Genomic DNA, 25828 nt, shown 5'->3' with positions numbered 1-25828 from the left:
TTCGACTTCGCTTTTGATCGTATTGCGTCTAGTCTCTGGGATAAGGTTGTTTCTTATGATTACCCGGTATTGATACGATATTGATCTTTGCTCCGATACTTGAATATCTGGGTACTCCCTGCAAAATTCGGCATACAGCTGTTGTCTGTAGCCGATCGTTTCTTGACCGAGGTTGGTCACCTTATAATAGAAGCGCAAAATGCTTTCGTTGATGGACACAGTCCATTTCATGCGCTGCCCCGGTCGTCCCGCTTCAGTGAGCGCCGGTTGATGTTCCAGCGCAGCACCTTCAGCGAGTGGAGCTCTTGCTGTTGTTTGGCTCGCTTGTGGTTGTTGTTCTTGTTGTTGGGCTGTAGCTGTTTGTGAGACAGGGGCCCGCCTCCTCAACACCCTGCCACCGACGTCCCGCATGCTGTCACGTCCAGCGTCGGCTCCAGACGTGCCCTGGCGATCCCCAGGCAGGGGCCCTAAACATAAACTATTAGTCTCCATTCTCATGGGTGTGCATTTTATACCTACTGCCAGGTGTCAGTTTTTGTTCCACGGCAAGTATTCCTGCTACTCTCTGGGTATTGGCGCTACGAATACACAGAAAGTATCCCCATTCGCAGGGGGCCGCGCCTGATAGAAGAACTGACATAAAACTCCCACAGGTTATTGTTATTATTATTGTTATTTTTATTATTCCAAGTTTGATTATTGTTATTATTATTATCATTTCTGTTGTCATTATAATTATTATTATCAATAAAATTTTGAAAATTGCAATTATTATTATTTCTAGATCTGTAACTTTGAAAAGCTTTTTCCTTTTCAATAAGAAAATTACAGAGCATGTTGAAGTCGGTAAAATGGAAATTTAGTCGGATATTCTCTATCTGACTTTCAAAATGAACTACTATGTGGTTCACTAGTTCCTTCTCTGTTAGTTTTCCATCCAGATACTGGGCAGCACTATATAACCTCATAGCATATAGATGCATGCTTGTTCTAGAGTTGGAGTTATATCTTCCTCCAAACAATTCTGCTCTTACAACTTGTTGTCTGGACTGTCCCCAGAAAAATTCCAAAAAATTCATTTTAAAACTATCAAAATCTTGGATTTCATTCTCCACATTCGTGTACCAAATCAACGCTTCACCCTTCAGCTGATTTCTAATGACTTCACGAAATTCGTCGAAGTCATTGTATTTCAAATATTTGGTTGTGAGTATACGAATAAATGGTACTGGATGTTGAGATTTATAGTCCCCATTAAAATAAATTCTGTTCTCCGATGTTTCTATAGTATGGACTATTGTTCCTTTTGTTGTATTCCTAATCTTCTTCTCCATCTTTTCTATCTCTTGCTTAACTTCTTTTACTTCAAACTTTAATTTATTCTCCAATTGATCCTTCTTCTCCTTGGATGTTTTCTGATCTTTCTTGATTTGATTTATGTTTTCATCTACCATGATGAATCTTCTGTTCGTCCACTCTGCTTCCTTTTCTATATCTTCTTCTACTATATTTATTCTTTCTTTATGCTGTTGTATTTGTGTTTTTATCTCCTGATTTTCAACAGTTAATTTAGTTTCTAAATTTTCATGTTTACTCATGATCTCTCCGTACAACATTTTCACTTCTCCAATATTCTTATTTACTCTCTGTTCCATTTGTTCTTCTATTCTTTGAATGTTCTCTTCTAATTTCTTTTCCAACTTCTGACTATTTTCTTCTGCTTTTCTGTTATTTTCTTCCAACTTGTCTTCCATCTTCATTAATGTTGTTTCTAATCTTTGTTCTACTTTTTGACTATTTTCTTTAAATTTTTGTTCTAATGATTTATTATTTTCTTCTGTTTTTTGACTATTTTCTTCTAATTTTTCTTCTACCCTTTGACTATTTTCTTCTAATTTTTGTTCTAATGATTTATTATTTTCTTCTGCTTTTTTACTAGTCTCATCTAACTTTTGACTATTTTCATCTAATTTTCTTCCCATTTTCTTGTTGTTTTCATTTAAGTGAATTAATTTTCTTTCTATTTTACCATTATTTTCTTCCATTTTTGTTAATATTAACTCCATGAATTTTTCAAGGTCAGACTTTTCTTGTTTCTGTTCCTCTTCTTCCTTTGTCGTCTTCGAAACAGATCTACGTCCATCTGCCATTTTGTATAATATCTCAGACTCAAAATTTTAATCTTGATTATTTAATATGTGACAATTTTGCCCTATATTTATTTTATCGTCCCACGTTGGTTGTGCCAATTAACATATATTTATTGTATTTAATTTATTTATTTATTTAAAATTTTATTATTAATTATTTTATTTATTTATTTAGCTTAGCTTCCATTGTCTTTAGCTCCCACGTTGGTAAGCTAATTATTATATATTTTTAATTTATTTAATTTATTGATTTTAATTTTATTATTGAAATATTTTTATTTATATCCTATTTATTATATTTTTAAAATATATTTTTATTTATATTGATTATTTAAATTAATATCGATTTATATTGATTTATATATTTTTATTATTATTTTATTTTTATTTAATTTTAATAAAAATAATATTGATTTATATTATTGATTTATAAGATTTTAATATTGATTTTGCCCGGCGCCATCTACTAATCACTTACCTAACTAGCTCAGTTATAATATAAAACCTGCATGAAACCTCCTATCTGTGGAGGTGTGAGAAAAAGATTTCTGAAATATCAATTGAACAAAACGACACAAAAAATAAAGTTATACAAAATGGTGGATAAAGAAAAACAAAATACTGTCGAATATGTACGGAAATCTTGAGAATATATTGGAAAATAAAAGGCTTTGTTATGCAACATCAAAAATACAAGGTAATTATACAATAATATAGATCAGATCAATATGATATCAATTTGAAATATCTGTTGATCTATCTAACGCTAAATTATTTATTTTAGGTTATCTCGTCGAAAATCTGAATAAAGAAATACGATGCAATGAATTTGACTATGAAATAAATTAGAGTATTTGACAAAAAACTAAGTCTAAGATAACCCAAAATTATCTTGAATATTAAAAATTTGTTATACTAAAGCTAGAAAATGAAAAAAAACATTGATTTTGATCATGATCGATTTAAAAAAAACTGTTCAGTACAACCTTTCACGATGTAATATGAAGATAAACCAACGAATGCTGCTATGAAGTCTCTTCGGATCCAAGAAGAAACCAATCCATTCTCCTTCACCGTCTTTTGTTCTAAATTCTATGGTAGTTACCGGCATATGCAGAACACTTCTTCATTTTTCTTATTAAATTGAGGGTCATTTTTGAAAAATTTTGCTTCACTATGAAGATTATTTTTACAGGTTAGTAGAATAAAAGTTTTTTGAACTTAATTTTTTACGATTTACCGCATTTTTTTTCCAAAATTTGCGGAGCTACTTGCAACAAGCTGTTGCCTGTTCAAAGGTCTGGAACACTCTCCTTAAAATGGATTCTTTTTGGCTTGGCGTCCCTTCACAGCCAATGGAAATTAATTATTAATAACAATCCTTGCTATGAGAATTTGAATTCACCAATCAAATAATTCCAATAAATTTGACATTTCATCAAAATGATAATTTTGATGAAAATTTTGGAAATATGAACCCAAATTGTGATTCTATTCTAATATTTGGGTATAATCTAATCTGGGAATTGAATAGATTAAACTTTCTAGTTTATTTTGATATAATGTCCTTTTTCCTAGGTGCCCTTATTAAAGTTCTATTAGGGTTCACTTCACCGTCCGACACTTCATTTTTAGTTTCTTTAACACTTACACTCACATATTAAAATTCAAATATTTACACAATTACTACAAACTAAGGATTGAAATAACTTTCAATTTATACAAAATAAATCAGCAATTGAATATGCATAAGCCATTTCCTCAAAAGATCATTCTTATACGTTAAATTTTACCTAAAGTTTCGACACTTGTCAAAGCTATGATTCTATTAAATTATTTTCCACATTTTTGGTAAAATTTATACTAATAATATTAATATTGAACTAACTATTGTTCTCAAATTTTAGATTGATGTCTATTTCAACATAATTTCACAAATCCACACATGCAGCTAAGTAATGCAAGACGTATCACCTTAACGAAGTTCCTTTCGAAGTAAGTTTTGGAAAAATGGAACCTTTTGATGATTCTTACGAATAAATAAGGCTATTGTGTGATACAACTAGAAGTAATTCTCTGGTAAAACTCAAAATTCAAATTATTATAGGTTCTAGTAACAAATTTCTAATTTATATGCCATTCAAATATCATCATTGATATAGGATTACCTATTTTGATTTCTTATGTAATTCTACTTTTATACTCTTAAATAAAATCATCTTATAACTATTTAATTATTACTAAGTGCTCTCATAACTTTAGTTCTTTTTATAATTCTTATTCTTCTCAACCTTCCAGTCAACGATACCCCTCAACAGTGGCAATAATAAATATGATTATCCATATACTTTGGGCTTTACTAAAATTACTAAATTATCTATTATTTTAACTATTCTATGGTTTGGGTATCTTAAAAATCATAATGTATACACCGTTCTTAGGCGTCAACGCCCTTCGGTAGGGATCTATGGAGGAGTATCACCGAGCCGGAAGCCCTTATCCCTTCCCGTACCGCTCCTCCATAGGCCGATCAGACGCCAGTTTATTTCAGACCAAGCCGTAAACTCTATTGAGTTTTATACTACGGCGTTGGCCTTTTATAAATTTCATGACCTAGCTGAGGCTCGAACCAGCGACCGCAAATCGCAAATCCACTAAACTTGTCGATCGCCTGAGCCCCAGCTAACTGGACCGTCAAGACCGACAAAAATCATAATAACTATTTAAAATCATGACAATATATATAAGTTAAGAAACCAGAACTGCTAAATCACCAATAATAAAAGGACACCGTAAGCAAGCTTCACCTCGACCACACCTCGGCGTCACCGAGCTTATAAATAAACTTTTTGCATTGTATAGCGTCACTCTTATTTTGCATTTAACTGTAGTAAGTAGTCCCTTGTCAATAAAGTTCTTTTTAAAAACGTTGTTCTTGGACTTAGAAACTTCACTGGCGCAGTCAGTAGGATTTTTCGGGAATTACGTCGCAAAATTACGTTACAAAAATCGAACGATTTCGCGAGTAGTTTTTCGTTTTAACGATTTACCGGAAAACCGAACTTTTTGTGAAAGTGTCCAAGATCAGCTTTAGACAAGGTATCACCAAGACCTGGGGAGAGAACAAGAATCGTCGAACCCTAGAGGCAGTAGATTTTAAGCAGTAGTTCAACGAGACCTGGGAGAAGAACAAAATCGTCGAATCCTATAGGCAGAAATGTTGAAATTCTACATTTTAATGTAAGTGTTTCCTATTTTTTCCATTTTATTATTCCATTTTTTATTTCCCTATACATATTTGAGAATACTTATAGTCAGAGAGCTAACGACAGTAAATGATTTTTTTTAAGATTTTATGATTTTACAAAGATTTTTATTTTAAATAAGAAAAAGAATATTATTATTATATTATATTATTATATTTTTGAAAATATTTGATTATATTGAAGTTGAAACATATTTAATATTTTATTATAACCTGATATATTATTTGAAAAAAAAAATATTTAATGAGTGAAACTGATAGTAAATTAGATTTAAGTAGCCTTGTAGCAGAATTAAATTCAATTTTAGAACCAAATAGTAATAAAGATAACGAAATGGCTCAAACAAACTACCAATTGTTAAAACTATACTTAGATTCTATCCCAGCATACGATGGTTATCCACATACTTTAACCATATTTATTGAAAATTGCGAAAATTTAATAACTAATTTTGCTAGCCAAACAGATGGCACTTTGAATACATTTTTACTACGAGCTATATTAGGTAAATTAAATGGAAGAGCTCAAATGTTAATAGGCTCTAGGACAGAATTAAATACATGGCAACTTGTAAAAGATGCCCTTAATCTTAGTTTTGGAGATCAGAGAGATCTCGATTGCCTTATCCAAGACCTTATAACGTTGAGGCCTTTCAAAAATGAAACCCCTTATAATTTTGGCATGCGTTGCCAAGAAACACGTAGTTTAGTAGCACAAAAATTAAATACCCTTAATATTAAAGCACCAGAAAAATTAATTAGAATACAAAGTTACGATGACTTATGTTTAAAAACTTACATTAGAGGCTTACCCTTATCGTTACAAACAAATATTAGATTGAGAAACCCAGACAGTTTAGAGAAAGCTATGTGCTTCGTTATCGAAGAAGAGAATTTTCTATATTCGTTACAACGCGGAAATAATTTAAACTCACAAAATTCTTTTAGACCCTCATCGAGACATACTCCTATGAGAAACAATAATATTAATCAAACTTTTATTCCTAGAAATAATTTTCAACAAAATCGCCCTAATATGAGATTTCCACCTTACCAATATCAAAATATCAGACCGCAATACCAGAATAATAATTTTAATCCTAACAATACTTTTCAACCAAACCAAAATCATTTCCGAAATTTCAGTAATTATAATTCTAACTTCAATCCAAGAAATTTCGATAATAATAATTCTAATTTTCGACCAAGATACTTCCATAATAATAATTCTAATTATCAACAAAGAAATGTTAATAATCAACCCCAAAATCAAAATCAATACCAGCCAGAACCGATGGATACAAATTCACGAAATACTTCTTTAAGATCTAAACCACATTTTACTTCCACGCAATTATTTAATCAACAAATTAATAACGACAAAATACAATTCGAAAATCCCTTTGAAAATAATAATATTCCCACTGATTACGAATATCCGACTCAAAGTTCATTACCCTATTCATTACCGCCTTACGAGAACAATTATGAAACCCAATCCAGTCCTTATCAAACTCAAGACAACACAAATGAAAGATCATATCACAGTCCAACTCAAAATGTTGAAAACGTAAATTTTTGCATGACCCAAGAAAATTACAATCCGACATAATATACTTAAATACAACGATAGCAGATTTACCACATATTATTATACCAGAACTCAATGCCAGATTTTTATTAGATACAGGGTCTTCCAAAAGTTTAATCTCTCCACAGTTAGCGCATAAATATTATAAAAATTTTATTTCTTATGAAAATTTTAATATACAGACGGCTGACGGAATTTCCATGCACAATGAAATAATTAATATTCCAGCTTTTAACATTTTTAAAGTAAACCAATATAATAAGTTTTATGTTTTTAAATTTAGCGAAAATTTTGATGGATTAATTGGTATAGATTTATTACAAAAATTAAAAGCTTCAATTAATGTCAACACGAGACAAATGAAAACGCCTTATGTAACTATACCCATAATTTTTGAACCCAGTAAAAAGAATATATTATATCCCAAAGCAACTTTTAATCATACAATAATTATTCCCCCTAGAACTAAGCAAATAGTCAAAATACCGGTAAAATTAAATGAAGGATTAGGTATACTAGAATACAAAAATTTCGGTAAAGGAATCGAAATGCCTAAAGCAGTAGTTAACGTAAAAAATAATTTTGCTATAACCACTATTACGAATATGAGCGAATATAAGACAACGTTAAGTAATATTGAACCCTTAGATATAGAACCATTAGATATAGTAAATACTAATTTTATAAGAAAGATGGAAACTGACGAAGAAACGTCTATTAATGATGATATTATGTTAAAAAGGAATTTAAAAAATATAAGGATAAACCATTGCAACAAAGAAGAAAAAGAATTACTAAGAAATCTTTGTTTCCAATATAGAGACATATTTTATTGTGAAGGCATACCCTTAAGTTTTACTAATAGTATTAAACATAAAATTAAAGTTACTGATGATTCTGCAATATATACAAAATCATATCGTTTCCCGGAAGTTCACCGAGAAGAAGTTAAATCCCAAATAAATAAGATGTTAGCAGAAGGTATAATAGAAGACAGCAATTCAGCGTTTTCGAGTCCCATTTGGGTGGTCCCGAAAAAACAAGATGCTACAGGAAAAAGAAAATGGCGTCTAGTAATAGATTATAGAAAGTTAAACGAGAGAACCGTAGATGATAAATACCCATTACCAAACATAACAGAAATTTTAGATAAATTAGGAAGAGCAAATTATTTTTCGACACTAGATCTTGCAAGTGGCTTCCACCAAATAGAAGTAGACCCACAAGATGTTGAAAAAACAGCCTTTAGTACCCCACAAGGTCACTTTCAATTTAAAAGAATGCCTTTTGGTTTGAAAAATGCACCCTCAACTTTTCAGAGAGTAATAGACAATGTTTTAAGAGGACTAACAGACGAAACATGTATAGTATATTTAGACGATATTTTAATTTATAGCACATCTTTACAAGAGCACCTTGAAAAATTAAAAATAGTTTTCGAAAGACTTAGAAAAAGTAATTTAAAGGTACAATTAGACAAGTCAGAATTTTTACAAAAAACAGTTATGTATTTAGGACATGTAATTACCCCTCAAGGCGTAAAACCAAACCCTGATAAAATCGCAGCTATAAAAAGATTTCCCATTCCAAAAACCCAAACTGAAATAAAAAGCTTTTTAGGATTACTAGGTTACTATAGACGATTTATAAAAGATTTTGCAAAAATTACTAAACCAATGACCAAATGTTTGAAAAAAGGTTCGAAAGTAAACCACGATAAAGATTTTATTGACTGTTTTGAAACTTGCAAACAAATATTAACAAATGATCCTATTTTACAATACCCAAATTTTAGCGAACCATTTATATTAACGACAGATGCTAGCAATTATGCAATTGGAGCCGTATTATCACAAGGAAAGGTACCAAATGATCGACCCATCGCATACGCCTCAAGAACACTAAATAAATCAGAGACAAATTATTCAACTATAGAAAAGGAGCTATTAGCAATTGTATGGGCCTGTAAACATTTTAGACCATACCTTTACGGAAGAAAATTTTTCATTTACACGGATCACAAACCATTATCTTGGCTTTTTAGTCTAAGGGAGCCAAACTCAAAATTAATACGTTGGCGTCTAAAACTAGAAGAATACGATTATAAAATTATTTATAAAAAAGGAAAACATAATACAAACGCAGACTGTTTATCTCGAATTACAATTAACGCATTAGAAGATGAATCAATAGTAAATAATCCTGGAGACGTAGATGAAGATATTTTAAAGTACCTCCAAAATTTTGCAGAGAATCCATTAGACCAACAACCTTCAACAAGTAACAATAACGACTCAAGAAAAATTAACATTATTTCTGATATAAGAATACCTCCAGACAAAATAAATACACAAGACGAAAGCTCAGACGAATCTACACAACATACAACCGCAAACGAAACAACGAATCAAGGAATACCCATTTTAGACGAAATAATAAATAACAAAGTTCACCAAATCTTAGTATACCCTAACGTTTACCCAAAAACCGATATAACTCATGAAACTTATCAAAACCATAAAATAATTAAAGTAAAAATCCCTGAAACTGATAATGAAAAAGATATTTTTGAATTTCTTATGGCATACACAGACCTTAACACTACATTTTATTTGTACTTCAGTAAAGACAACCTGTATAATGATTTTAATAAATATTACCTAAAACATTTTTCTGAAAATGGTCCGAAACTAATTAAATGCACTAGATTAATTAATACAGTAGCAAACGAAGAGGAACAAATAATTTTATTAAAAAACTACCACGAAGGAAAAACTAACCATAGAGGAATTAACGAAACATTTGAAAAATTACGTCAAAATTATTACTGGAAAAATATGAAGACAACTATTACTAATTACATTAACGAATGTTCTATTTGCCAAAAAAATAAATATGGTAGACACACCCCTTATGTCCCACTAATGCTTACGGAAACCGCCAGCAAACCTTTTCAAATTATTCATATAGATATTTTTACATATGACGGTAACAAATATTTGACCCTCACAGACGCATTTACTAAATTTGCTCAAGCTTATTCTATTCCAGGTAAAAACGCAATTCACATTACGAAATCCTTAATAAAATACTTCACTTCTTTCGGCATTCCCCAATTAATAGTAGCAGACAAAGGTAGAGAATTTAATAATGAAGTAATAAAAGATTTATTAGCAATTCACAAAATCAAAGTTCATTTTACTACTCCTGGCCACCATGAATCAAATTCAATAGCTGAACGAATACACTCTACACTAATCGAACATTTAAGACTTCTAAAACAAACGTATCCTAACGAAGATGACCTAATGGACTATGCTCTTATAGCTTACAATAATTCTATTCATAGTTCCACAAAATTTACCCCATTTGAACTAACTTTCGGACATACAGATTCTAGAAACCCCAACGAACTATTTCTTTCCCAAAATTTCTATTCAGAATATATAAATAATCATAAAGACAAATTAAAACACGTTTACCAAAATGTACATGAAAATCTAACACAAAATAAAACTAAAGTAATTGATAAACGAAACGATCAAGGAGAAATAAATTCAGAATTTAAAATTGGACAAGTAGTTTATAAAGTTAATACCCAAAAACGTAACAAAAAACATCAACCATACTTAGGTCCCTACAAAATAACCAAAATTCTTGACAGAAACCGAGTAGAACTTGTACGACAAAGACTTAAATATAAAAAAGACATTAACCAGACAGAAATTATACATATTAAAGAACTAAAGAAACCTCCCGTTGCAGGTTCACCCTCTGGACAACAAACGTCGACGCAAGACGAGACACATCCAAATTCCATAACTTAAACGACAATCCCGGACTTTTACCCCTTCATTTAGGCACAGCCCGAATTCAGACAGATGTTTGGACTTTTATACATATCTATGACATTACAAACATTACTACAAATTTCCTTACTCTACAAAATCAATATAATTCCATGATAAATACCCTTTCAAATACTTCTCAAATTCTAAGCTTTAATAAAGAATTTCAAGACTCCTATCATTTAATCCAAATTTTAGAAAACAAAATTTATCTTGAATTAAGACAATTAAATCCCTTTTGGAATACCAGATCTAAAAGATCTCTATTTGATGGTGTAGGTTCCGCAATCAAATTTATAACCGGAAACCTAGACCAAAACGATGCAAAACGCTACGACGACGCTATATCAACTATAACAAATAATCAAAATAATATTAAAACTATAGTTAAAAACCAAATCACCTTATTAAGATCTTCAATAAAGAATTTTGAAAATAATACAAAAATCTTAGCCCATAACCAGTTAATTTTAAGTTCACGAATAACAGAAGTTCAAAATTTAATTAAAGATATAAAGATAGAAAAAGTTGAGACATTTCATTATTTTGCACTAGAAAGACTTGTATCGCAATTTTACACTAGTTTCCAAATTATTTATGATCTTCTAGAAAAAATCGAAGTTGCTATCAGCTTTTCAAAACTAAATACATTTCATAATTCGATAGCCGACCCAGATGAACTATTTCTCGAAATTTTAAACGTTAGTAAATTTCTTAAAAATAACAAATTCCCTTTTGAATTATCTTTGCAAAATATTTTGTTGTTCGAAAAAATAATAAAAATAAGAAGTTATAGTAAAGCAAATAAAATAATTTTTGTACTTGAATTACCCATTGTTGAGATCAATGACTATGATTATTATCATCTTTATTCCTTTCCGACCCGATACCAAACTCATTTTAGAACAATTATTCCAAAATCCAAGTTTTTACTTTCCAATCGATACCAATATGCACTTGCCAACGTTCAATGTCAAAAATTGTTGGAAGAAGAATATTTATGCCACGATGTCCAGTCCATTGAAGTAACACCAACAGCCCCTTGCGAAGTTCAACTAATACAGTACTCAAAATTTGTAAATCAATGTCAATCAGTGCCAACAGAAATTAACAATATAAAAATTCAAAAACTTGAAAACAATAAGTGGATCGTAATAACTCTAAACAAAGTGATTAGTATTCAAAAATGCGACAAAAATTCGGACAATATTCCATTAAACGGTAGTTACTTAATCGAACTCAATAGTGCGTGCGAAATTTATATAGACAATTACGTTTTAAAATCATTTGAACTAAAAACTCCAAACTTTGTTAAAATGGAACTGCCAAATTTAGAAGTGTTACTAAAAACCCCGGTCAGTGATCTAAACTTTAAAACAATAAAAATAGACTCGATAAAATTAGACGAATTAAATAATGTTCAAAGTGCTTTAGCAGATCAAGAAAACAAAATAGACAATCTAGACACAGTTCCCATTCATTTTCAACATGTCAGTTTTTATACCATAATTGCATATGTCATAGCAATCATTTTCCTTGTCTACACCATTTGGCAAATATACAGGAAAAATACGAATCCAGAATCACCAAAAGAATCCACAGAACAAGAAAAGAAGGTACCAGAAAATTTTCCATTTCTTCGAACTATGCCACCCCATAGTTCTCATCTAGCCCCGGAGGAGTTAAGAAACCAGAACTGCTAAATCACCAATAATAAAAGGACACCGTAAGCAAGCTTCACCTCGACCACACCTCGGCGTCACCGAGCTTATAAATAAACTTTTTGCATTGTATAGCGTCACTCTTATTTTGCATTTAACTGTAGTAAGTAGTCCCTTGTCAATAAAGTTCTTTTTAAAAACGTTGTTCTTGGACTTAGAAACTTCACTTATATATATATATATATATATATATATATATATATATATATATATATATATATATATATATATATATATATATATATATATAAAAAGGTAGTCCAAGTTTTTTGACTAGTTTGGAAAAAATATATAAATACTTTTTTCTTTTTGGGTGTGGTAGTCAAAATAAAATAGGGCTGTGCTAAGGCGTACTATTTATTCTATTCCAAGCTTTCGGAGGCAATTTCCTCCTTTTTCAAGGTTCTACAAAGAAATTACTTGCTAAGTACTCAAAAAGAAATACAAAGTTTTAACTTACCAAGAATGCTAGATTAAGCAAAAAACTGACATACGTTGAAAACGAACTTATTAAATAAAACATTTAAAGTAGTTAAAAAGTTAAAAAACACTGATTTTATAATTAAAAAATATGAAAACGACATGATGCATGTCGTCTTAAGTCTGGATCAAACCATTTCACGAACAGAAAGAGAGTCAAAAAGCGAGATTTACTGTTTAAATAAGTAGAAAGTTATGAAAAAACTTTTAAAAAGTATTAACCATGAAAGGCAGTTGTAACGGATTGCAAATACTACCAACTGTAATACCAACTTAATTTGAGCGGGAAATTTGAAAAAAGTTTTTATTATTCATCAAAAAGAAAACAGTATTTAGTAAATATGTTAAGAAAAAATATACTGAATTAATAATCAACTTGATCAAATAAATAAGAAAATTAAAAGAGATTACTAAGATGCAGAATCAGACTAGTCGAAAGTCAATATATGGTTATAAATTTTACTAAGATTCTGGATCTCAGATCTCTTATTAAGATTGTTGTCATCACTCTTGCTGATATGTACCATCTCCAGGAACGTTCTTTTGAATTTATTACTTTCTCTGGCTAATATTTTAGCATTGTTGAAATCGATCTTATGGTCTAGATTGATTGTATGCTCTGCCAAAGCACACGTAGGTTTATTTAATCTACAGTCGCTTTTATGTGAGATTATTCGACTAGACAAGTTTCTTCCGGTTTCACCTATATATGATGCTGGACATTCAGTACATTCAATGCGGTAAACCACATCTGTGCATTCTAATGTAGTTAAAGGTTGTTTGATTTTACTGTATAACTGACGTATAGTTTTGATGTTTTTGTTAGCTATTTTGATGTTTTTAAATTCCTATTCCTTGAAAATTTTACTAAGGTCAATAGTTAGTTTCGGAATGTAAGGAAGGGCATAAAAGTACACACTAGTCTGCGCCGAGTTACTCTGAGCTAAAGGCCCTGGTTGTGACATGGTACTAGCAGTGAGAATGTTCCTATTGACAAAGGGAACATTGCAAATCAATTTATTAATCAGTCTTGGAGGATATGAATTTTCCACAAAAATATTGCGTAGAATGTTTAAATCATGTTGGAGATAGTCAGGATGAGACAACCTTCTGACACGTTCTTTCATTGCTAAGACTAAATTAGTTTTCATCCTAGGAGGATGGTACGAATGGTAGCTTATGAATCTGTTGCTACATATTGGTTTTCTATACCATTGTGTTTTCACCACATTACCTTCACATCTGTGCAACCTCATGTCAAGGAAGGGCAAGGATCTCTCCGCCTCTTCCTCGCACGTGAACTGCAAATGCGGGTTCTGTTGGTTGAAAACATTTAACGTAGGTTGTATTAGGTCTGTAGGTAGTGCCAAGATCAAATCATCCATGTATCTCTTTATGAATGGTATTTCAACATTAATTTGATGAAGACAATCTTCAATCAAATCGTCCAAGACATAATTACATAATATTGGTGAGATGGTGGACCCCATTGGAGTACCAAAAACTTGTTTATAGTAACTGTCGTTAAAAATGAAAATATTAGAATCAAAAACAAAAGTAATGAGTTTTTTGAGATTAACTAGATTCAGAGTCGTGTGCAATGATATGTCACCCCAGTGTTTCTCGACACTAACTAAAATTGTGTGTAAAGGTAAGTTAATGAACAAAGATACTACATCAAAACTAACCAGTTTATAATTATTAGGTAATTGAAAATTATTAATAAAAGAGCTGAAAGCGAAAGAGTCCTGAATGTAAAAAGCATTATTGTTATTGTATGATTCTGTGAGAATCTTTGTAAGAAAAGCAGCTATGGGGCCATTAGGTGTACCTATAGAGGACACTATTGGTCTCATAGACAGATCTGGTTTATGAATTTTTGGCAAAGCATAAAATCTGGGAGCAATTGCATTATAAATTTTTAAAGTTTTCCCAATAGATTCATTTATTTGATTTTCCTTCACCAAATCAGAAACTAATTTGTTTGCCTTTTGTTGCAAAGTGCACACAGGGTTATTATTTAACTTTTTGTAATATTTAGTGTCTGTGAGTAAATCTTCACATTTTTGTGTATAATCCCTTGTGTACATTGCTACAGTGACATTGCCTTTATCGCTCTGGACAATCCTGATCTCAGGGTGATGTTTCAAAAAAGTTCTACATTTGACATAATATTTGTTCAAGAAATGGTCTGCTTCATCTTTGTTAAGATAGTTAGTGATTTTATTGGTGCATTTAGACCTTAGAATGTCCTTATCGACATTCTCAATTGGTCTTAGAATGTTTTCAATATCTGCTCACAAAGAGGAAACTTTGAAGTCTTTTTTATTAGGAAGCAAAGCGAACTTTGGGCCTAAGGCCAACAACTTTTTAACTTCTAAAGGAAATTCGATATCTGTGAGGTTCTTGAACCAACTCTCCCTGAAATCAATACTGTCAAAGCTATCTAATCTGAACTTGTTGAACTTATTGATATTAGTTTTTTTAATTTTATGAAAATGTATATTATAAATAACTTGTTGTCTACGTTTGAATTCGACATAAGTGTAATAATTGAGTATAGATTTTGATTTGGCTTGGAGATCTTTTAACCTGTTTTCAAAATGATTAATATCAGCAAAAGTTATCTTAATCTCTATATTAAGTATATTTTTTCCAAACCTTTTACTAAGTCCTTGTGCTCGAAAGTCAATCTCTCCTCTCCTGTGGTGTAACAAGTTATTAACATTAGTGAGACTGTTCGTGATATGGCTTGGAAAACAATCTGAATTACGACACTTGATTAAAAAAGTCTTTCTGTTTCTTAACGCTGCCAATTTGATGTTCACATTTGCCCATTCCTTCAAATACGACACAAGTAATGGTCCGTATTGGAGTCTGATGTCTTCAAAAAAACCCATACTAAAATAGTAAAAAAAGGTAGTCCAAGTTTTTTGACTAGTTTGGAAAAAATATATAAATACTTTTTTCTTTTTGGGTGTGGTAGTCAAAATAAAATAGGGCTGTGCTAAGGCGTACTATTTATTCTATTCCAAGCTTTCGGAGGCAATTTCCTCCTTTTTCAAGGTTCTACAAAGAAATTACTTGCTAAGTACTCAAAAAGAAATACAAAGTTTTAACTTACCAAGAATGCTAGATTAAGCAAAAAACTGACATACGTTGAAAACGAACTTATTAAATAAAACATTTAAAGTAGTTAAAAAGTTAAAAAACACTGATTTTATAATTAAAAAATATGAAAACGACATGATGCATGTCGTCTTAAGTCTGGATCAAACCATTTCACGAACAGAAAGAGAGTCAAAAAGCGAGATTTACTGTTTAAATAAGTAGAAAGTTATGAAAAAACTTTTAAAAAGTATTAACCATGAAAGGCAGTTGTAACGGATTGCAAATACTACCAACTGTAATACCAACTTAATTTGAGCGGGAAATTTGAAAAAAGTTTTTATTATTCATCAAAAAGAAAACAGTATTTAGTAAATATGTTAAGAAAAAATATACTGAATTAATAATCAACTTGATCAAATAAATAAGAAAATTAAAAGAGATTACTAAGATGCAGAATCAGACTAGTCGAAAGTCAATATATAGTTATAAATTTTACTAAGATTCTGGATCTCAGATCTCTTATTAAGATTGTTGTCATCACTCTTGCTGATATGTACCATCTCCAGGAACGTTCTTTTGAATTTATTACTTTCTCTGGCTAATATTTTAGCATTGTTGAAATCGATCTTATGGTCTAGATTGATTGTATGCTCTGCCAAAGCACACGTAGGTTTATTTAATCTACAGTGGCTTTTATGTGACATTATTCGACTAGACAAGTTTCTTCCGGTTTCACCTATATATGATGCTGGACATTCAGTACATTCAATGCGGTAAACCACATCTGTGCATTCTAATGTAGTTAAAGGTTGTTTGATTTTACTGTATAACTGACGTATAGTTTTGATGTTTTTGTTAGCTATTTTGATGTTTTTAAATTCCTTGAAAATTTTACTAAGTTCAATAGTTAGTTTCGGAATGTAAGGAAGGGCATAAAAGTACACACTAGTCTGCGCCGAGTTACTCTGAGCTAAAGGCCCTGGTTGTGACATGGTACTAGCAGTGAGAATGTTCCTATTGACAAAGGGAACATTGCAAATCAATTTATTAATCAGTCTTGGAGGATATGAATTTTCCACAAAAATATTGCGTAGAATGTTTAAATCATGTTGGAGATAGTCAGGATGAGACAACCTTCTGACACGTTCTTTCATTGCTAAGACTAAATTAGTTTTCATCCTAGGAGGATGGTACGAATGGTAGCTTATGAATCTGTTGCTACATATTGGTTTTCTATACCATTGTGTTTTCACCACATTACCTTCACATCTGTGCAACCTCATGTCAAGGAAGGGCAAGGATCTCTCCGCCTCTTCCTCGCACGTGAACTGCAAATGCGGGTTCTGTTGGTTGAAAACATTTAACGTAGGTTGTATTAGGTCTGTAGGTAGTGCCAAGATCAAATCATCCATGTATCTCTTTATGAATGGTATTTCAACATTAATTTGATGAAGACAATCTTCAATCAAATCGTCCAAGACATAATTACATAATATTGGTGAGATGGTGGACCCCATTGGAGTACCAAAAACTTGTTTATAGTAACTGTCGTTAAAAATGAAAATATTAGAATCAAAAACAAAAGTAATGAGTTTTTTGAGATTAACTAGATTCAGAGTCGTGTGCAATGATATGTCACCCCAGTGTTTCTCGACACTAACTAAAATTGTGTGTAAAGGTAAGTTAGTGAACAAAGATACTACATCAAAACTAACCAGTTTATAATTATTAGGTAATTGAAAATTATTAATAAAAGAGCTGAAAGCGAAAGAGTCCTGAATGTAAAAAGCATTATTGTTATTGTATGATTCTGTGAGAATCTTTGTAAGAAAAGCAGCTATGGGGCCATTAGGTGTACCTATAGAGGACACTATTGGTCTCATAGACAGATCTGGTTTATGAATTTTTGGCAAAGCATAAAATCTGGGAGCAATTGCATTATAAATTTTTAAAGTTTTCCCAATAGATTCATTTATTTGATTTTCCTTCACCAAATCAGAAACTAATTTGTTTGCCTTTTGTTGCAAAGTGCACACAGGGTTATTATTTAACTTTTTGTAATATTTAGTGTCTGTGAGTAAATCTTCACATTTTTGTGTATAATCCCTTGTGTACATTGCTACAGTGACATTGCCTTTATCGCTCTGGACAATCCTGATCTCAGGGTGATGTTTCAAAAAAGTTCTACATTTGACATAATATTTGTTCAAGAAATGGTCTGCTTCATCTTTGTTAAGATAGTTAGTGATTTTATTGGTGCATTTAGACCTTAGAATGTCCTTATCGACATTCTCAATTGGTCTTAGAATGTTTTCAATATCTGCTAACAAAGAGGAAACTTTGAAGTCTTTTTTATTAGGAAGCAAAGCGAACTTTGGGCCTAAGGCCAACAACTTTTTAACTTCTAAAGGAAATTCGATATCTGTGAGGTTCTTGAACCAACTCTCCCTGAAATCAATACTGTCAAAGCTATCTAATCTGAACTTGTTGAACTTATTGATATTAGTTTTTTTAATTTTATGAAAATGTATATTATAAATAACTTGTTGTCTACGTTTGAATTCGACATAAGTGTAATAATTGAGTATAGATTTTGATTTGGCTTGGAGATCTTTTAACCTGTTTTCAAAATGATTAATATCAGCAAAAGTTATCTTAATCTCTATATTAAGTATATTTTTTCCAAACCTTTTACTAAGTCCTTGTGCTCGAAAGTCAATCTCTCCTCTCCTGTGGTGTAACAAGTTATTAACATTAGTGAGACTGTTCGTGATATGGCTTGGAAAACAATCTGAATTACGACACTTGATTAAAAAAGTCTTTCTGTTTCTTAACGCTGCCAATTTGATGTTCACATTTGCCCATTCCTTCAAATACGACACAAGTAATGGTCCGTATTGGAGTCTGATGTCTTCAAAAAAACCCATACTAAAATAGTAAAAAAAGGTAGTCCAAGTTTTTTGACTAGTTTGGAAAAAATATATAAATACTTTTTTCTTTTTGGGTGTGGTAGTCAAAATAAAATAGGGCTGTGCTAAGGCGTACTATTTATTCTATTCCAAGCTTTCGGAGGCAATTTCCTCCTTTTTCAAGGTTCTACTTTTTCATACTAGTGTGTACTTTTATGCCCTTCCTTACATTCCGAAACTAACTATTGAACTTAGTAAAATTTTCAAGGAATTTAAAAACATCAAAATAGCTAACAAAAACATCAAAACTATACGTCAGTTATACAGTAAAATCAAACAACCTTTAACTACATTAGAATGCACAGATGTGGTTTACCGCATTGAATGTACTGAATGTCCAGCATCATATATAGGTGAAACCGGAAGAAACTTGTCTAGTCGAATAATCTCACATAAAAGCGACTGTAGATTAAATAAACCTACGTGTGCTTTGGCAGAGCATACAATCAATCTAGACCATAAGATCGATTTCAACAATGCTAAAATATTAGCCAGAGAAAGTAATAAATTCAAAAGAACGTTCCTGGAGATGGTACATATCAGCAAGAGTGATGACAACAATCTTAATAAGAGATCTGAGATCCAGAATCTTAGTAAAATTTATAACTATATATTGACTTTCGACTAGTCTGATTCTGCATCTTAGTAATCTCTTTTAATTTTCTTATTTATTTGATCAAGTTGATTATTAATTCAGTATATTTTTTCTTAACATATTTACTAAATACTGTTTTCTTTTTGATGAATAATAAAAACTTTTTTCAAATTTCCCGCTCAAATTAAGTTGGTATTACAGTTGGTAGTATTTGCAATCCGTTACAACTGCCTTTCATGGTTAATACTTTTTAAAAGTTTTTTCATAACTTTCTACTTATTTAAACAGTAAATCTCGCTTTTTGACTCTCTTTCTGTTCGTGAAATGGTTTGATCCAGACTTAAGACGACATGCATCATGTCGTTTTCATATTTTTTAATTATAAAATCAGTGTTTTTTAACTTTTTAACTACTTTAAATGTTTTATTTAATAAGTTCGTTTTCAACGTATGTCAGTTTTTTGCTTAATCTAGCATTCTTGGTAAGTTAAAACTTTGTATTTCTTTTTGAGTACTTAGCAAGTAATTTCTTTGTAGAACCTTGAAAAAGGAGGAAATTGCCTCCGAAAGCTTGGAATAGAATAAATAGTACGCCTTAGCACAGCCCTATTTTATTTTGACTACCACACCCAAAAAGAAAAAAGTATTTATATATTTTTTCCAAACTAGTCAAAAAACTTGGACTACCTTTTTTTACTATTTTAGTATGGGTTTTTTTGAAGACATCAGACTCCAATACGGACCATTACTTGTGTCGTATTTGAAGGAATGGGCAAATGTGAACATCAAATTGGCAGCGTTAAGAAACAGAAAGACTTTTTTAATCAAGTGTCGTAATTCAGATTGTTTTCCAAGCCATATCACGAACAGTCTCACTAATGTTAATAACTTGTTACACCACAGGAGAGGAGAGATTGACTTTCGAGCACAAGGACTTAGTAAAAGGTTTGGAAAAAATATACTTAATATAGAGATTAAGATAACTTTTGCTGATATTAATCATTTTGAAAACAGGTTAAAAGATCTCCAAGCCAAATCAAAATCTATACTCAATTATTACACTTATGTCGAATTCAAACGTAGACAACAAGTTATTTATAATATACATTTTCATAAAATTAAAAAAACTAATATCAATAAGTTCAACAAGTTCAGATTAGATAGCTTTGACAGTATTGATTTCAGGGAGAGTTGGTTCAAGAACCTCACAGATATCGAATTTCCTTTAGAAGTTAAAAAGTTGTTGGCCTTAGGCCCAAAGTTCGCTTTGCTTCCTAATAAAAAAGACTTCAAAGTTTCCTCTTCGTTAGCAGATATTGAAAACATTCTAAGACCAATTGAGAATGTCGATAAGGACATTCTAAGGTCTAAATGCACCAATAAAATCACTAACTATCTTAACAAAGATGAAGCAGACCATTTCTTGAACAAATATTATGTCAAATGTAGAACTTTTTTGAAACATCACCCTGAGATCAGGATTGTCCAGAGCGATAAAGGCAATGTCACTGTAGCAATGTACACAAGGGATTATACACAAAAATGTGAAGATTTACTCACAGACACTAAATATTACAAAAAGTTAAATAATAACCCTGTGTGCACTTTGCAACAAAAGGCAAACAAATTAGTTTCTGATTTGGTGAAGGAAAATCAAATAAATGAATCTATTGGGAAAACTTTAAAAATTTATAATGCAATTGCTCCCAGATTTTATGCTTTGCCAAAAATTCATAAACCAGATCTGTCTATGAGACCAATAGTGTCCTCTATAGGTACACCTAATGGCCCCATAGCTGCTTTTCTTACAAAGATTCTCACAGAATCATACAATAACAATAATGCTTTTTACATTCAGGACTCTTTCGCTTTCAGCTCTTTTATTAATAATTTTCAATTACCTAATAATTATAAACTGGTTAGTTTTGATGTAGTATCTTTGTTCACTAACTTACCTTTACACACAATTTTAGTTAGTGTCGAGAAACACTGGGGTGACATATCATTGCACACGACTCTGAATCTAGTTAATCTCAAAAAACTCATTACTTTTGTTTTTGATTCTAATATTTTCATTTTTAACGACAGTTATTATAAACAAGTTTTTGGTACTCCAATGGGGTCCACCATCTCACCAATATTATGTAATTATGTCTTGGACGATTTGATTGAAGATTGTCTTCATCAAATTAATGTTGAAATACCATTCATAAAGAGATACATGGATGATTTGATCTTGGCACTACCTACAGACCTAATACAACCTACGTTAAATGTTTTCAACCAACAGAACCCGCATTTGCAGTTCACGTGCGAGGAAGAGGCGGAGAGATCCTTGCCCTTCCTTGACATGAGGTTGCACAGATGTGAAGGTAATGTGGTGAAAACACAATGGTATAGAAAACCAATATGTAGCAACAGATTCATAAGCTACCATTCGTACCATCCTCCTAGGATGAAAACTAATTTAGTCTTAGCAATGAAAGAACGTGTCAGAAGGTTGTCTCATCCTGACTATCTCCAACATGATTTAAACATTCTACGCAATATTTTTGTGGAAAATTCATATCCTCCAAGACTGATTAATAAATTGATTTGCAATGTTCCCTTTGTCAATAGGAACATTCTCACTGCTAGTACCATGTCACAACCAGGGCCTTTAGCTCAGAGTAACTCGGCGCAGACTAGTGTGTACTTTTATGCCCTTCCTTACATTCCGAAACTAACTATTGAACTTAGTAAAATTTTCAAGGAATTTAAAAACATCAAAATAGCTAACAAAAACATCAAAACTATACGTCAGTTATACAGTAAAATCAAACAACCTTTAACTACATTAGAATGCACAGATGTGGTTTACCGCATTGAATGTACTGAATGTCCAGCATCATATATAGGTGAAACCGGAAGAAACTTGTCTAGTCGAATAATCTCACATAAAAGCGACTGTAGATTAAATAAACCTACGTGTGCTTTGGCAGAGCATACAATCAATCTAGACCATAAGATCGATTTCAACAATGCTAAAATATTAGCCAGAGAAAGTAATAAATTCAAAAGAACGTTCCTGGAGATGGTACATATCAGCAAGAGTGATGACAACAATCTTAATAAGAGATCTGAGATCCAGAATCTTAGTAAAATTTATAACTATATATTGACTTTCGACTAGTCTGATTCTGCATCTTAGTAATCTCTTTTAATTTTCTTATTTATTTGATCAAGTTGATTATTAATTCAGTATATTTTTTCTTAACATATTTACTAAATACTGTTTTCTTTTTGATGAATAATAAAAACTTTTTTCAAATTTCCCGCTCAAATGAAGTTGGTATTACAGTTGGTAGTATTTGCAATCCGTTACAACTGCCTTTCATGGTTAATACTTTTTAAAAGTTTTTTCATAACTTTCTACTTATTTAAACAGTAAATCTCGCTTTTTGACTCTCTTTCTGTTCGTGAAATGGTTTGATCCAGACTTAAGACGACATGCATCATGTCGTTTTCATATTTTTTAATTATAAAATCAGTGTTTTTTAACTTTTTAACTACTTTAAATGTTTTATTTAATAAGTTCGTTTTCAACGTATGTCAGTTTTTTGCTTAATCTAGCATTCTTGGTAAGTTAAAACTTTGTATTTCTTTTTGAGTACTTAGCAAGTAATTTCTTTGTAGAACCTTGAAAAAGGAGGAAATTGCCTCCGAAAGCTTGGAATAGAATAAATAGTACGCCTTAGCACAGCCCTATTTTATTTTGACTACCACACCCAAAAAGAAAAAAGTATTTATATATATATATATATATATATATATATATATATAACAAAGGAGCACTCGTAAGTGTAGGGTTTTATCGGTCAAGTGGGTGAAAAAAGAGACAAAGAATTCAGCTACTTCATCTATTTATTGAAGACGTTTCGTCTACTGCTCAGTAGACATCATCAGTTCATCTACAAAAAGAGTGGTATAAGAGACAACATCCAAAAGAGAGGTAAACAAGCACTAGCGTTACCTTAAAAAGACATGTAGCAAACGATAAGATGTACATAGTAAAAAAACCTTATCCATGAACCAACGTAATGTAAAAGTATATAACATTTAAGTGTATAGTTAATATTTAAAAAACTTTAGTACAGCCAAAGACAAGACCATGTGGTAACAGTCATATATAAAAAACAAGTGGAAAAAGCCTGCTTGCTTTTTTTGAAGTCAAGAATGAACCAAGAAAAAACCAGATTCACTTCCAAAAACTTAGTAGTATTTAAGCATACTTCATTTTAACTTTAGGTAACATCATTAAATGAGTAGAATGCTAATATGCAACTTTAAAAATTTAAGGTCAAATAGTTACCAGCAGGTCATCCTAGCCCAACCGACACACAAAAGAAAATGGAGTTTGAATTATCAGGTGTAAACTGACATCTCGCCAAGAGGCAGGCAACCTTTAAAAAATTATAACAAAGAGTGACTGACAACTGCAGTGCAGCGCGGTAAAATTTAAATTGATGTAATTAAAACAGTTATAAAAGTGTTTAAAAAGTGAAAGTAATATCAAGAAGTAATCAAGGGATGTACCTTATACCTCGTAGACAAGAATCACAGTTTATTTTAAACAAGTGAGGGCACTTCACATAATTATATGGAAAAGTGCCTACGTTAGTACTGGTAATCCAGTTAACTAACTAATATATAAGATAGTACAATAGTATAACTCCCATATATCGCAGCTCAAAAAGCAAGAAAAAAATATATGCAATAATTTAAGAAAATTTATAAATCAGTTTAGCAAATTGTAATTTATAATTAATATCAATAATGCAAAATTTTATCCTATGGCAAAATTTTAAATTGTACATCTAATAAGTAAACTGTTATTATCAAACAAAAAAAAAAAAAAAAAAAAAAAAAAAAAAAAGTGGGAAAAGCTTGAAAAAACCACCAAAAACTTTTTTACAATAAAATAATTTAAGTGAATAACATCGACTGATTCAGCAAGATCACTATTAAAGAAGTGGAAAAAGCCTGAAAACCACAAAACTTTTTTACAATATAATAATTTAAGTGTAATAATACCAACTAATTCTGCAAAATCAATGCATGGTATATTTGACTCAAGTTACTGATGTCAGTTCTCTTGTTAAGTACATTAGAGGTTTTTAATATGAAACACATCTCTAAGAACTGTCTTTTCGACAGGTTGCGTTCATTGCAAAGGATCTTGGCTTCATCAAAGTCCACCTTATGTTTTGTATCTATTGCATGTTGGGCTAAGGCACAAGTTGGTTTTTTCAAATTGATATCACTACGGTGTGAAATTAAACGTGATTTTAAAGCTCGCTTTGTCTGCCCTACATAACATGCGTCACATTCAGCACAAGGTATGTGGTAGACCACATTAACTTGTTCCAAAGGGGACAAGGGTGTTTTAGTCTTAGAGAACAAATTTCTGACTGTTCTTGCATTCTTAATTGCAATCTTAACAGGAATATTATTATTTTTATATAGTTTAATAAGTTTATCAGTAACCTGAGGAAAATAAGGAAGTGAAGAAAACTGGGAAACAGGAGTCCCAAGGTTAGTAGTAGGCAGAATTGTGATGTTAACAGTATTATTCGATATTGATCTAAGTTGGTCACCATTGGGTATGTCGTTCAGAGAAGAACCGTAGCTTTGGGAAAAAAGAAATTTATTGATAAGGGAGGAAGGGTAGGAATTATCTACCAATATACTTCTGAGTAGCAGAAGGGATTCCCTTCGATTAACCGGATGTGCCAACCTATGTAACCTACAGCTTAAAGCTTTAATAAGATTTATTTTATATTTAAAAGGATGACAAGAATGGTAGTTGAGAAACCTATTAGAGGCCATTGGTTTCCTATACCAACTTGTACAAAGTGTGTTATCTCCACTTCTAGTGACACGCATGTCCAAGAAGGGGATACTATGGTTGTTGGGGTCCTCGAGTTCACATGTGAACTGCAAATGAGGATCAAACCCATTAAAGATGGACAAGGTGGCCTGAGTCTTGTCTGGTGGTAAGGCTAGTAATAGGTCGTCCACATAACGTTTAACAAAAGGAACTTGAAAATCTAAATAACC

The 25828-nt window shown here is 31.3% G+C and overlaps 3 protein-coding genes across 3 annotated transcripts; 2 read left to right on the top strand and 1 right to left on the bottom strand.

Moving 5' to 3' along the window:
- Window positions 1–5659: 5659 nt before the first annotated feature.
- LOC126891183 (GATA zinc finger domain-containing protein 14-like) lies at window positions 5660–7027 on the top strand. Its single transcript, XM_050660366.1, has one exon. The coding sequence runs from the start codon at window positions 5660–5662 to the stop codon at window positions 7025–7027; it is 1368 nt and encodes a 455-aa protein (XP_050516323.1).
- Window positions 7028–16627: 9600 nt separating this feature from the next.
- Window positions 16628–17320, bottom strand: LOC126891182 (uncharacterized). Its single transcript, XM_050660365.1, has one exon. The coding sequence runs from the start codon at window positions 17318–17320 to the stop codon at window positions 16628–16630; it is 693 nt and encodes a 230-aa protein (XP_050516322.1).
- Window positions 17321–22208: 4888 nt separating this feature from the next.
- Window positions 22209–22901, top strand: LOC126891181 (uncharacterized). Its single transcript, XM_050660364.1, has one exon. It carries the CDS (start codon window positions 22209–22211, stop codon window positions 22899–22901), a length of 693 nt encoding a protein of 230 aa, XP_050516321.1.
- The last annotated feature ends 2927 nt before the right edge of the window (window positions 22902–25828 follow it).

The sequence above is a fragment of the Diabrotica virgifera genome, chromosome 9 (genome assembly GCF_917563875.1).
Source record: "Diabrotica virgifera virgifera chromosome 9, PGI_DIABVI_V3a".
Lineage (NCBI taxonomy): Eukaryota > Metazoa > Arthropoda > Insecta > Coleoptera > Chrysomelidae > Diabrotica > Diabrotica virgifera.
Note: the sequence above shows the minus strand (reverse complement) of the source record. Positions and strands in the feature narration are given on the sequence as shown.

Excerpts from the sequence above, each read along its gene's own strand:
- LOC126891181 (XM_050660364.1), top strand. The coding sequence starts at position 22,209 with ATGAAAGAACGTGTCAGAAGGTTGTCTCATCCTGACTATCTCCAACAT.
- LOC126891182 (XM_050660365.1), bottom strand. The coding sequence starts at position 17,320 with ATGAAAGAACGTGTCAGAAGGTTGTCTCATCCTGACTATCTCCAACAT.
- LOC126891183 (XM_050660366.1), top strand. The coding sequence starts at position 5,660 with ATGAGTGAAACTGATAGTAAATTAGATTTAAGTAGCCTTGTAGCAGAA.